Raw genomic sequence first — 14,811 nt, 5'->3', positions numbered from 1 at the left:
CTCAAAAGTGTAAGTAGTCTGCTGTTTTTTATTAAAAGAACATCAAAACCACCTGGGCCACTAGAACTAAGTTTAGGCTAAAGCATGCTTCTATTTCTTTATCGCTTAATAGGCTGGAGATACCCTCCCGTATCCCCGCAGCCTATAGCGTCATATTTCCAACTGACGATATTTTCTAAACCTATAGATTATAACTTTTCAGTACATAATGTTTTGTATTCCAAGTTTTCTGACGACGATGACGAAGCAACGGGAACCTACACAGGGTCGAAACAGCAAGGGTTCAATATGGACAGGTCATTTATCAGCGATAACCGTTGAAGGTTCATGCGCCCATTAAGTCTCCACTGTCTATACGCACTCACTAACTAACCCTTACCGTTCTGAATGATGTCCGGCTCGTTCTAATATCGTTTGGTTCGGTTCAATGTTCCACCATTAGAAGCGTATGTTGACTGACTAACATACACCAACACATCGCACGAATGGTAGCCATTCGGTAGTTAGCGAAGACGAACCGCACAAACGTTTGAACCTTAATCCCATGTCTATAGAGATGGAACGAAACAGCATATTTGTTTTTCAGCCATCGCTGGTTTCACATTCAGTCAAGTCAGCGCGAATAAAGCTGCGCAATCGCGGTTTCTCGTGCAGTACAGTTTTTTTCGTTTTATTTTGTAAAATTTCTTATCGCCTTCGTTTCCCATTCTATATGGTTCAACAAGTGGAAATCGTTAGAAGCAGTCGAGTAACTAGTTTGCGTTCGTTAGCTCAGTAGTTCGGTCGAAACGTGGGTCCGTCGCGATATATCCGGAGAAACGTGCTCAAAAGTGTCAATTAATGATATAAACAATGGATAAGGAATATGTGCTGAATAATAACGTGTAAGTTACAGCAGCTTCGACATGGTTCTCTTTTCGCGGAATCTCGAAAGTGGCAACAGCAAAGTAGTACAAAGTTCCTTCTGCCATCGATAAAGGTTAGATCGCGAGTTGTAGCATTTCTTGTTCTCTTTTCGAAACGTTTTCTTTCAATGTAGATCTTACTCGTAGGTCATTTGAAATACCTACTGCTGCCGTACTGCAGTTTGAATGAATGATAAACCACAAGGCACACCACTCTGTGTGAAAAACGTTTTTCGTCATGCGACAATCGATCTTTTTCCACTGAATATGATGGGAATAATTTGTTCTGTTGGGCAGCGTACAACGAAATGACAAATGAAATTTATTGGTCTTAAAAGGTGGAAGAATAGCAAAAAAAAAAAAAAAAACATTAAATTAGAAAATTTAGAACCAAAAAAATTGCGCCCAAAAACTGCTTATACAGATTGTCCTACTTTGCAAAGTGTGTTTTTTTCTTAGGAAAATTCTCAGAAGTGAACGCTTTATTCCGTTTAAAGTTACTTTCAAGGATTGCAAGGATAGTTAGATCTTTTAAAATTCTCTCGTGAGGTGTTTTTCTTGAAGTCTACTATAGATAATCTCTACCTGTAGGAAACACAAGTAATTTAGAGTACATTAACGAGTTGAACCCAAGCGGTGCCCTTAAACTCTGTTTATATAGGATGAGTAGTCGCTACTAACGTGTTTTGATGATTATATGAATTTCTAGCAAGTAGGTAGCTTGTAACGGAAAATACATATTTATCGTTCAGTAGTTGTAACCGAGTAATGCGACGAAGGACAACATCTTTGTTTATTACACTCGCGATGTTAGTGGAATCAATACGACTGAAGCGTGCTGTCAGATCTTGATAGTAACCGTTTCTAGTGAAATCTGTTTAAGTACATACTAGTACGTTTGGTGCGATTCAGAGCTTTGCATGCAGTTAATATCAAAGTATTTGGAAACTCGTTTTAATGAATAGTATTTCCGCTGTTGTGCTGTCAGTTATTCATTATGTACCTAGTATAGAAGCTTTTGTATTGAAAGTTTGTACCCGCAAAATACGAAAATGATTTGTAATCGTATTCATGCGTTTGTCCCAGTTAGCCTCGCAATAGCGAATTGTTTCAGTCTAATTGTTATATTGTTGATTATTTCGAATAGTCTTATACCGAATCCAGAAGTCGTCTTCATATCAGTCGGTCTTGAGCATCCTTATTAGTAGCGCATATCCAACGGGTGAGGGGCCTTCTTCGAAATAGTCGATTTTTTCGAGTTTTCTGCTCGTGAGCCTAGTGAGTCTTGTAGTTTGCGAGATTTGGTGAACTTGTACACTGCAGGATAATTGGCTGCGTAGTTACTTTGGCTGCAATCCGTGAAAATCCTTATCTGCGTTGGCTATCCGCCTTTTTACTTCAAGGCTAGCAGGCCACAAGTGTTTCAAAGTAAAAAAATTGTCAATTAGGCCATTGCAAATCATTTTCAAAGTTTTTGACAACCACCCCCCTTGGAAATTGGCTTGAAAAATCGGGGGGCAAAAAATAATTTGTAGGATATGAGTTAATTTTTTTATAAAATCAATTGTCCGTGGGCTCTACACCCTGAAAAACTCGAAAAATGAGTATACGCGTTGAGTTAACGCTTCTAGCACGAAACAGAAATGGAAATTCAAACAAATGGAATTTCCGAAAATCGTCCAAAAAAAATTTCTTTCGTTTTTGTCTTTTTTCCGTAGATTTTTGCATGGAAAATAATAACGTATATATTAAAAGCAAGAACAGATTTGGTTTTCACGTTTAAACTTTAAATAAAAATTCTTAAAACCCATATTTTTTTGCTCGATTAAAAAGTTCACTTTGTTTTTTTCCGAACCCCCCTCCCTTCAGTGGTCCAATACCGGAAGGACAAACACCGCAGCACCAATAGCCGCGGCTGTTAGAGTCAATAACATCGTAGCACTAGTCCCATAATTCTCTACTCTAATAGCTGGCTGCGAAGTCGGGCGAATATAAATCATATTATGAACATATTTTGTTTGCCGCGGACGTTTCGACCGAAGAGTACCTAGTAGCTTCGGTCATTGACTACGCCTAAAACATTTAATATTTATTGAACAATTTGGTATACATTTGACCATTTTCATTATTTGACACGCAGTTTGATCATTAGCATATTGTATGTGTCATTACGATTTCCACCTTCTCTTTCTAAATTAACAGTTCTCTTGTTTCCTCTAATTTTTATGAGATTTTATGTGATCTCATGTCCTTGTTGTCTATTTTATCCAAAAATTGGGTTTTGCTAAAGTCAAATACATGACTTTCTTAGATTATATGTGAAGCAAAACCTGTTCTTGTTTCAGATTACCTAGTGTCATTTCTATGTTCCGCTATTCGGATGTCAAACCTTCTTCCAGTTTGCCCTATACATTGGCGTGCCCAGATATAAACAAAAGGTGAGGCACGAGGCATTTCAGAAGAATATTTTGGCCTTATACAATGGAGTAATGGTAGGATGGCGAATTTATTATTACTAATCATTATCACCAAAATACCGGCCGATTAGGTTGAAAACTCCCGACTTTTGGGTTTAATTGGATTTAAAATCAAAGTTGTAATGTGGCTAGAAATCACTCTCCTTTTCATGATTGCCCAGTATTTCTCAATAGGGCGGAACTGGGGGCAATTGGATGGGTTCAGGTTTTTCGAAACAAACTGGACCCCTTTCTCTGCATACCATTCTTGCACGACTTTGCTGTAAGCTTGCCAAATCTGGCCAAAACATCACGGGATGGTGGTGGGATCGAATGAACGGTAAAATTCGTTTTTGGAGACACTCCTTTTGGTTGCAGTTTGGTGTTTGCTAGCTCGATACGACTTGATTCCTTTCCGGAGTCGAATTCTTCTCACGTTACTATGGGTAGCACCAAATTTTCTAGCCAAATCACGGTCCGACAGATTGGGATTCCTCTTGATGGTCTTCAAAATCTTACCACGCAGTTTCCGGTCGACAGTTCCACTCCGACGATTAGCTTGAGGCTTCCGAATTGTCATCGATGTTTCCTTATACCGTATGATAACGCGCCATACCCATACGGTATTTCTGGGCAAATTCAGCTGTTTAGCTAGCCTAGATGCAGACCACAATAGATTTTCCAAATGAATGTACATAATTTTTTCCCTTCTTTCGGCTTCCATGTTGTTTGTTTGCATAATACGGTCGTTTTGCAGAATGCCAAAAATACATAGGTGAAGTAAACTAAATTTCCGACACGTGGGCGCCAAGAACTTCCAAATCCGTCCACCAAGAGCGCCACAATATGAGCAAAAGTTTGTTCCAATTCTAAATGAAGCAGGCTTTAGAATATGAAATTTTCACTTGAAATTGAATTTGAAATTTAATTTGAAATTTAATTTGAAATTGGCACTGAATTAGACATGACATTTGACATTGACATTTTTAGTCTTATTCTCTAACACGTTTTACCTCTACTCTACTCCGTTTTCTGCGTTTTGATCTACTTGCTGTTTTTGTTTCTGCTCTTCTGTGCCGTTTTCATGGTTTTTGTTCTCACTTTGCATCCGTTTTTCCTTTTTTTCCTCGATTCCCTTTTTTCTGTCCCGTGTTTCCTGCTTCAATGTTCCGTTTTTCTTCGTTTCTTGTAATATTTTTTATTATTTTTAGTCTTGTTTCCCCTTATGTTTTGTATTCGTTTTTTGTTATTTTCTTTTCCGTTTTTCTTTTTTCTCCTTTTCTCTTTCTCTGTTTTTCATTTCTAGTTCTTTCATTTCTAAAAAAAATATTTGGGTAGAGCGTTAGGCATGAAAAACTAAAAAAAGAAAATGGACTTTTTCATACCTGGCGGTTCTCCAGATAAATATTTTTTCATGAAAATCAACAATCGAGCTTCTTTTGAGTGTACTTTTATGATAAAGTAGTCATTTGCTTGATCGCATCGTTTTTACGATGTTGCCCGTTAGAGGGTTAATATTTTCTCTTTTTCAGATCTTGTTTAATCAATTTCCTGATCCTGTATTTTCTCCTTTCTTTTCCTCCTTTTCTATCCCATTTTTCTCTTTTCCTTTGGTTTTTTTTTCTTTCTGTCAAGTCTCCTTGTGTTTTGCTTCGTTCTCCCTCTTTTTTCTCATCATTTCCAAATTTTCTATGTCCCGATTTCCCTCCCATTCTGTCACACTTTTTCTTTTGTTTATCTTTTTTCCTCTTTCCTTCATGCTTGTTTTGCCTTAGTGCTATTTTCCGGAGACGGACTACTCTAGATACATTGGTAATTCATCTCTGAATATACTGAGAAAGTTTATTAACATTTTTATTAGAAACTATTTGCTTGAAAAAACAAGTTTCATGTGGCAGAACATAACTGTTCGACTTTTTTTTTAGAGTTTTCCATCCCTTAACTTAAAAGCGGAATACTTCTTTATCTTTTTTTCTCGTACAAAAACCAACCAAATATTACCAACTTCGCAGTCGCTGATTGCACAGTTTCAATTGTTTATTTCCTGTAGGCTTGAAAATAGTGTGGATTTATGGAAAATAGATAACGTTTCCCCGATAAAATTCCTAAACCTGAGTGCAAAACAATCAACACACGTGTGAAAATGCCGTTTCGGGTCGCGTTGTGAAGAATATCTACAATCTAACATTTGAATCTAAATTTGAAAATACGTAGATATGTATGAATTCTTTAAAACTAATCAAAATTGGGAGAAATAACTAAGAATATATTTTTTTACAATGCATGCACATTATATCTAGTTGCACATATGTTACCCAAGCCCCGCACTTAGTAACATTTAGGTGTTACTTATTATTTGCTTCACATAAACATAAAGATATGATGATTTTTTATTGTGGGTGAATTTCGCTGAACACGGAATTCATTCCGTCACACCATCGTCCAATCAATCACACAAAGAAGTCAACCTCGGTACAAAGGGCAGTCCTAATCATGACGTCAATGTTTGTTATCTCTGTTGGCTTACACTACTGGAGGCAGGCAAACGTGTGGACATGAGCTGAATAGGGACGGATTTTAATTTCATGCGGAGAATAAAAGACTGATAACGCCAAACATGGTAGTGAAGTTATTAGTATAATTTTATGAATTGTTATAAGCGATAAATCATTACATTTTAATCCAATATTTTTTAAGTTTCTTACTGAAAGTGAATTTTGCGCCAACCCATGTTATGCGATTGACAGTATTGGAATTAAAGAAAATTCTAAACTCAAGTTTTCAATTATGTGGCTACATTCTTTTTTCGTAAAAAGCAGCAGCTTCGAAACTGCTCAATTTTCTACAAGTTTTGATAAAGTTTTGTTAGTCGTGTAGTTTTTCTATTATGATCGTTGGAAGGGAGAAACGTTTAAGTTCAAAGCACTAAATGTAATTTTATCACTAAGCTAATAAAACGAAGAATCGAAAGATGAGACTCATCGTCTCAAAATGACAAACTCGGTCTATAATCAATGTTTCTTCTATCATTATTTGTGTAAGCAAGACAGTCGGTGGAAATAGGTTCTGTCGCAACAACCGTTACAGCTGGTGAAGCACAAAGTATATATTCTGCGATATATTCTAATGGTAACGGCAGCTGCCCAGAGACAACTTGGCAGACTTGAAACTTAATGTAGGTACTCAATATTAAAACGCTGCGCTGGAAAAACTACCCCTGATTTGGCTTTACCGACTGTGGAAGAATCTTTGCAGTGCTGGTGTGGAAAAGTTGATTTTTGAAGGCCACCCAGTTCATGTGCGATAATTGCTAAACAATATTTGATCTGCCTGAACATGGTAAAGTCGTCGGCAGCCTGCCAATGTACGCTTTTAACTAGCACACAGCCAAGCCTTTACTAAGTCTAAAATTATGATAGGCTCCATGACTAAAGTACAGCAAACGCTTAGCCTAGTTATGGTCATTGAACGGAAACCGGTAGGAGTGTGCTGGTGTTCTGGTGTTGATTTTAACGAACGAGTACAAAAGAACTAGCGGAAGGTGTGTCCCCTATATAATATTTTTTTTACATGTTGACCGAATTTTTATTATTATTATTTACGTAATCGACATCTTATATCAAAATGACCTTTAGTTTTTTATAAATGTTGTTGACTTAAAATTCTTACATAAGAGTTATGTTAAACCTTCAAAATGGTTTAAAAACAAACATATTAAACTATATTGAAGTGTTAGTTTATTATTCGGAAAACCATATTGGCGTTTAAGGGCTGCATACTGTTGTATCTGGCTACGTCAAACTGAGCTGTTTGAGATGTCTAGCTAGCAGACAGCGTGATTAAAATGCTGTTTAGTCATAGCATACGCCTCAATCCAGCAAACAGATCCGCGTAAAGTCAGCTTGGCACACTCATTCGGATAGGCTTTAGGTCTACTAGCTTCGATATTGAGTTGTGTTGATTGTAGAAATGATGATATGTTGGTTCTCACAATTTTACAATTATAATCGCATTTGTTCTAAATTGCAGAGACTAGTCAATACACGAATGCCTGAAAGTTCTAATTCATAGACAAGAGAATTCTCACTACCGGGTTAATTAATGACTAATAATTAGCACAACTATATTGGGATTGCAAAAATAAAAATTATATTAGCAATCCTAGCACGTGCGAAGTATATTTTTCTCCATGAGTTTATGGAGTTGAAAAATGGCAAAAGTCTTTATATGAAAATTGTTGCGAAATTAGGTATTTTGCATTAAGAGCCCTATTTGTTGTGTATGGAAATTATAAGCGTGATCAATGATCTATTGTAATATTATCCAAGTGTTTTTCTATATTCTGCACTTCGTTTTTCGCAAATTGCTTATAATCCGCGTTTGAGTGTTGGTGTTTTTACCTTGTTTGCTTTATGTTTTACTTCTTTTCAATACTAAATTTGGCTCCTTGGACAACAGGCTTCGTTACAGTCCACGAACCAGTGCCATTCTAACAAAGCACGACAAGAAGCTTCATCTTCGGTAAAACCGAGTTCAGCACAAAGGGAGGATGTGGAAAAACCTGAGAATAAATCCATGCTATTTGTATATGTGTGTATATTTTTTCTTTTTTCTTTGGCTACTTCGCATTACCAATCCCATTTGCCCATGAATAAGAAGCTTCATTAAGCTCAACTCCGCTCCGTGCCAGTACCACTTGCTTCATTGTTGGTAATATTGAACTAAGTATGAGCAAAGATGTGGAAGAGCTACTAAGGTTCGAACCCATGACCAATCGCTTGTCAAAGCAGACTAGATAACTTTGAGGTTTGGAGGACAATTGGGTACAATCACAAGAGCGACACGGTTAAGTTATTTTCTAGCATGACAACGCTCGGCTACTTATCATAAAGTCAATAAAAACACATCGTCGACGTCAGCATAGAGCCGAAGTGGTTCGTGGTGTTTCAAGCAGTTGTCTCCATTCAAATCAATCTTGGGCCACCCGTCACCAATTTCACTGGTGTCTCAGAAGCCGCAGGTCGCTTTCCACTCGGTCGAACCATCTTGCCAGATGTAAGATGGGATTTCTCCAAGCAGTGTTTGTGGCTCGTGATTCATACGCTTCCCCCACCTTCTGCTTTCAGTTTCAACTCCACCATATATCGTCCATAGCAACTTCCGCTCGAACACGGCAAGGGCACGTGTGTTCTCCGTGAGCAGCGTCACGGCTTCAAGTCCATAAAGAAATACCTGTCTAATAAGGATTTTGTACATTGTCAGCTTCGTACTGCTTTTTGATCGTAGCGTTTTGCCAAAGGCAGCTCCATTTCCCGCTTGAATACGCCGCTGGATCTGCCTACTAGTGTTGTGCTCCGCGGTCGCCAGCGATCCCAAATACACGAACTCATCTACCACTTTTAGTTCACCGTCGTCAACGGTTACCATCTGTGGGAGGCACGCGTTTGTTTCCTCTGAGCCTCTTAATTCCTTTTATGTATTTGGTCTTCGACGCATTTATTTTTAGCCCAATTCTCTTAGGAGCTGCTTTAAGTCTGGCGTAGATTGCCTGGTAATTCCCTACTCTGTGTTATCGATGACAGTCGGCGTAACAGCTGTTACGCCGACTGTCATCGATAACACAGAGTAGTTCCTAGGAAACTACCTTAGAGGCGGAGTTTACCAGCGTCATGCAGCGATAGTTGTAGTAGGCGAGCCGATCATCCAATGGGACGAACCACTCCTTTCATTCATTCTTCAGGTGGCTTCTTCTTCTTCCAAATCTTGGAAATAATTCAGTGTAAAGCCCTTACCCCAGTGTTTCTTAGACATGGTTATAAAGTTCGGCCGGTAGGCGGTTGATCTTTAGTATCTCATTTCTCCTTTGACTTCTTGGAGTGAACGTTTTTTTTGTTAGATTATAGTCACTCCGGCTCCTTGGCGCGAGATGGGTTAACGCTAATGTAGCTCCGCAACTACAAATGATACAGTAAAACTTTATTCAACAAAATGGTAGATAATAACGAATTTTACAAATGACCCATATATAGAAAAAGCAAAGCATTAGGCTTAAATGTATTTGTAAGACTAGACCCTTCTTTATCGACAGATTTCACAGCCGGTTGTTAGAATACATGACAGTAACGGGGCTAGTGCAACAATCCTACTGATTCTATCTAGGAACACCGCCTAGCCGAGATTCGAACATACGACGACTGGCTTGTTAAACCAGTGTCGTACCTCGAAGCTAACTGAGCGGTTATGTCCCATACTTTGTCAAATTTTGCTCGACTGAGACGGTACTGTCAAATGAATCAATATTGAGTCAAAACGATACGGGACAGCTCGGAATAGTTGTTCTAATTCTTCAAGATCTCTGTCCTTCTTTTGGTGGTTTTTACTCCTCAGGATCGTGATCAACTGGTTTCTTACTCAACGGCCAAGTTGGTCAAGTTCTCGCTAGTGGCAATGCTCAGATATTTTTTCCAAGCAATTTTTTTCTCTCAACCGCTTGTTGGCATTCCCCATCAAATCAATCACTTTGTATACTTTGAGGCTTTTCACCTGGTGCCTAGGCTGAGCGTATTCTACCCCAACCGTCTTCCAAGCTTGCAGCACTTAACTTCTCGGAAGAAGGCCGTGCTTTGTCCAGTATTCGCGCATATTTCTCGGCAGATTGCGAGTTATCAAGCTGCCTGACGTTCAGCTACGAAGGACGGGTTTGACGTGTTTACTCTTTACTGTCTAGTATACGGTTGACAGTTTTGAGCGCCTAAATACTACTACTGTGTTCATCTCCCCGATGACCCTACATGTCCCGTGGCGAGCAGCTGTCGCAGCTCTTGCCTCGCGTAGAATGCTTCCTTCTTATCGTCGGGTCTACCTTCATGCGAGCAGGGCACGTTGATGGTGCTGTAATTGGAGAAACGGCCTTTTATCCTCAATAGGCATATGTTCTCGTTGATCGCCTTCCGATCCATTACGCAATCCTGCATTCAGCCCAATACCACATAGCCCGTATCCAGTTCCTTGGTAGTGCTACCACTGCTGTGGTAAAAGTGGGCCTCTTCGCCGCGGATCTTCCAAACCTTCTCTCTTTTGTGACTGATTTCCTGCAGAGCTACGATACCGAGTTTACTTGTTCAAACTGTTCGAGCAGCACCCGGTCGCTACCTGCGAAAATAAACGGTCTGCTGTTCCTAAGTAGTACTAAGTTTCCATTCGTCATCCTTGTATCGTCGCTTAGGTCGATGCCGAATATTTGGATCCTTATTCGCTTGAATTTTCGCAGTAATTGATTTAGGTGGGTTGCCTTACTATTTTCTTACCTGACTTACTTGTTATTGCATTAAAACATAACCTACCGTTTTATTCGTTTATAACGTATATGCGGCTAATATCGATAGCAAACGATTTTTTGTAAGTTGTGTTTTTGTTGTTGCATTTAACTTATAAAAAGTTGCACAAATAACATTTCAGTTTTACAATAAAATCACTGCGTACTACTGGCACTTGAAATGTAATGTTTAGGTACGTTATTTTCAGTGATCAAAATTAACGATATTTTCGATACAAGAGCGATATATTTTGAAGCCTTTCGAACCAACACGATCCCGCGAACACAACGTATATTCGCAGTGAGTCAGAATACAGGAGGGCCACGCTACCGAGTCTCGTGATGCCAGTGACGTAGCCAAGACTTTCGTTTGGTGGGGGCAAGCCATTTTTTTTATTAGAGAAGTTTTAAACCTAAGAGGTTCACTCGCCTCTGGAAAAAGGCCAAGTTGTTATACAGAAAACCATTTATGTTACAAAATTTTCTTCCGAATTAATTAATTAATTAATTTAACTAAGTATTCATGTAACACAAGTAACTTTTTAATGGTTTTCAAAAGTTAGCGTACAATATGATTTCTGATAATTAGTTTGCTGTTGAGAAGAATGTTTTACAGGAGTTTTAAAGACTGCATAGCTTCTGGCACTCTCGCACCGAGCCAACTTTTCCCTCTGCAAGGCATTTCGATCAAGGAGCATACGCCACACAAAGCTGACAAAGCGCTAATTAGACCGGTAAGCCTATTCTTCAGCTAACGAATTTCTCGGCGGATCTCTTCGAGATCGGGAGCCGGCAAGCAGTTGTCGTTTGTAGGCACTCCGAGGTTAAATTCCATCGCGTCTCCTGCTGCTATATCGCCGTTGAGGTGCTCATCGAAGTGCTTCCACCTATCGCCATCTTGCGCTCGTTTGTGATTAAATCCCCTCCCTCGTCCCTACAAATGTCAGGTTTAGGTGTGTAGCCCTTATGAGTTTGGTTCACTTTCTCGTAAATCTTGCGCGTGTCATTAGCCCGGAATAGTTGTTACAGATCCTCACGATCTCTGTCCTCCCTCTGGCGCTTTTTCCTCCTCAGGATCGTGGTTAACTTATTCCGCGCCTGTCAATACTTGGCCAAATTCTCTCTCCTCGTGGATTTGCTTAGACAGGTTTTTCAAGCTCTTTTCTCCGCTCTAACGCTTGTTGGCAATCCCCATCAAACTAATCATTGCGTGCACTCGAAGTTTCCACTCCTAGCACCGCGGTTGCGGCCTCGTTGACATGAGGTGATCTCCAGGGTGCTTTGAGGATATCTTTGTGGGGAAAGAAAGTGCTTTTGATCACCAAGCCTCGGGAAGCCGCAAGATGCATCGCTGGCCGTTATCGTACGTGTCGGTCTGCAGGCTATGGGGCCCGATTTCTGTTCTATGCATTGCTTCCCTGCCGACCTGAGGGGCGTTCATATCACCGATGACGATCTTGATGTCCTGTCGTGAGCAGCTTTCGTACGTTGCCTCCAGCTGCGCATTAAACACTTCCTTCTCATCGTCGGGTCTACCTTCCTGTGGACATTATACGTTTATGATGGTGTAGTTGAAGAAACGGCGTTTTATCCTCAGTACGCACACCCTCTCGTTGATTGTTTTTCAGTCCATTACGCGATCCTGCATTTTGCCCAACACTACGAAACCCGTTCCCAGCTCGTTGGTCGCTCCACCGCTCTGGAAAAATTGGGATTTGCTGCAACGGATCCTCCACACCTTCTCGCCTTTGTGACAGATCTCCTGCAGTGCCACGATGCCAAACTTTCGGGGTTCTAACTTGTCGAGCAGCACCCTGTCGATACCAACAAAATTTAGCGATTTGCAGTTCCAGGTACCAAGTCTTCATCCCACGTCCTTATTTGGTCGCCTTTATCCATGCCGAATGTTACGAGTAACGGAGCTACACAGTTGAAAATTTTCAAAGACTCTGAGAGATACAAAACGATGTGTTATTCAAAGGCGCACTCATCAAAAATATACTTGTGCTTCAGTTTTAGCTTTGTGTATTGTTATTCTGCATTGAATTGTTTTTTAAAAATGCAAGCCAAAATATTTTGGGAGGGGTCAAGACCCCCAGCCCCCTGGCTACGTGACTGCGTGATGCGGCTGCCATCTTATAGTTTTGAGACAACACAGTGCCTCCTTCCCTCTCGGTATACGACCTTAGTTTCCACCGGGGTTGATTACCCGATCTCCGCTAAGATTGGTCGTATTTCGGTTGGTACAACGATGGGGTAGGGATAGAAGCTGCTAGATAAGAGGCTAAGAACCACTATGCGGTCTGTGTTGCGCATTATCTAGCTGCCAACCAAACCTGCTTACCCAAATCCTTTAAAGAATTTCAGTAAGGTATCCGACAACTACCATTTTTGTAGTTCTGAACCTGAAAGTTCCTCGTATCTGCACTGCAATTAAGGGGTGCTTGCATTATCTTGGCATATGTACCAAACTTCTTTGGAAGTTTCCTTCTTACTCCATATTAAGTATGGAACCTAAATCCCAAAGGGGTCATTGATTTTTTTAACTAGGGTAAATTAACCTATAGTGGACCTTTTACCTATTATGGACCTCGGGTACAGTTTCGGCGTTTATTAGCTTGTGCTTCTCATTACCGAGGATAAATGACATGAAACAGAGAGTACTGAACATACTACATAGTTCAGTATATAAAATTTTAGCTGAATTTAATGATTAATGCCTTAAAATCGACATTTTCAACAAGTTAGGGTCTATTTTATGGTTAACAATGCGAAATGTCGCCATTAGTGGACCCTCTTCATACGAAATACACTAGAATTCCTATAATGGACCCGGCCGCTATCCTATTGTAAACCACAAGGTCCATTGAAGGAAAACGTACATTCCAATCTGTTTTAAAAAATGTGTAAAATATAGAGATTTGCGACATAAATTGATATTTTTTAGGCTTAATCGAAAGATACTCGTATTGTAAGTGCCATCGGTTGCGTGTTTAGCGTTACCAGCTTAAAATAATTCGTGGAAGAAAACTACTCAAGTACTAACTGGTCCACTAGTGGTTAATGTACCCTATATCGTACCGAATTGGGGTACAAGATTACAACTATCTAACTCAACTCCAATTTTGGTTTAAATCGGTAACAGTAGAACACAAATGATGTGGTCATCAAAAATGGGCAACACACACAAAATTCTTTATTTCTTACCCTAAATTATCACACATTCGTGTGTAATTATTCGACAAGCATTAATGTTCGATTTAAAAAATAACACAGAATTAAGGAAAAATTGTGTGAGAAGCAAATTCAACGGCAAATGAACTTTACAAATAAATAAGATAAATATGTTTAATTTAATAGCGCATGTCAAATTTCTTTTTCCCCATTGTTGAAAGTTTTTCTTTTTCCCCATTGGGTAAAACAACAGACCAAGACTACTAGCCTAAAATAAAAAAACGCACTGAAAATATACATATTTGTATTCGTATTCGTATAACTATTATTTTAAGTAGTGAAGCCTCTTATAACTCTGGATTAAAAAAGTTTAAATAATTTACGATCGTTATATCTTGTAATTATCTCATAACAAGAAGCAACAACGTAGAGCGTCTAAATAGAAAGTCTAAAAGACATCTTAACGTTAATTTACGCTTTGGCTTGGAGCAGGAAAAGCTCTTTTGTTAGGATGCAATAAAGCGAATCAGTAATGAAATTCTTCGGCTAGTTATCTGCTGTGAGAATTGGAGAAAAAATAGTTTGAATTTTAATCTATTACCTACTATATTATTCGTTGTCTTCCAGTTTTTAAACGAAAGCGTAACCTCGTTCACTGCATGTTTCGGTGCGTAATAAAAAAGCATAAAACATAAACAGACCGAAAACTACGTTTTCGTTCGACCATATTTTAGTTGTGGTTGTGCGGTAAACCGTACAGTCATGTCGAAAAAAAAATCCAACTTTGGCAGATTTGCCGATATCTCTCCCAGTGTGCATTACTAGAGTAAATTTAGCTTACGTTCAGCTCACAATATTGAATATGGTGTCGCACCTGGTTTCGACCTGTAGTAGTGTTATTTGCACCGTATAAGCGCGTCTATAAGCTTGCTACTATGAGGGTTCATGTTTTGTATCTGAA

General features: G+C 39.3%; 1 protein-coding gene across 1 annotated transcript in view; it reads left to right on the top strand.

The window, feature by feature from the left end:
• The first annotated feature begins 633 nt into the window (after positions 1–633).
• Positions 634–14,811, top strand: part of LOC128743813 (ATP-binding cassette sub-family G member 4) — a 28,414-nt gene continuing 14,236 nt past the window's right edge. The window contains exon 1 of the mRNA XM_053840487.1: positions 634–884. Within this exon, the coding sequence (XP_053696462.1) occupies positions 853–884 (32 nt within the window). The 5' untranslated portion in view covers positions 634–852. The remainder of the gene's footprint in view (positions 885–14,811) is intronic.

The sequence above is a fragment of the Sabethes cyaneus genome, chromosome 3 (assembly GCF_943734655.1).
Source record: "Sabethes cyaneus chromosome 3, idSabCyanKW18_F2, whole genome shotgun sequence".
In the NCBI taxonomy this organism is placed as follows: Eukaryota; Metazoa; Arthropoda; class Insecta; order Diptera; family Culicidae; genus Sabethes; species Sabethes cyaneus.
The sequence above is the reverse complement of the archived record's forward strand: the minus strand, read 5'-3'. Positions and strand labels throughout refer to the sequence as shown.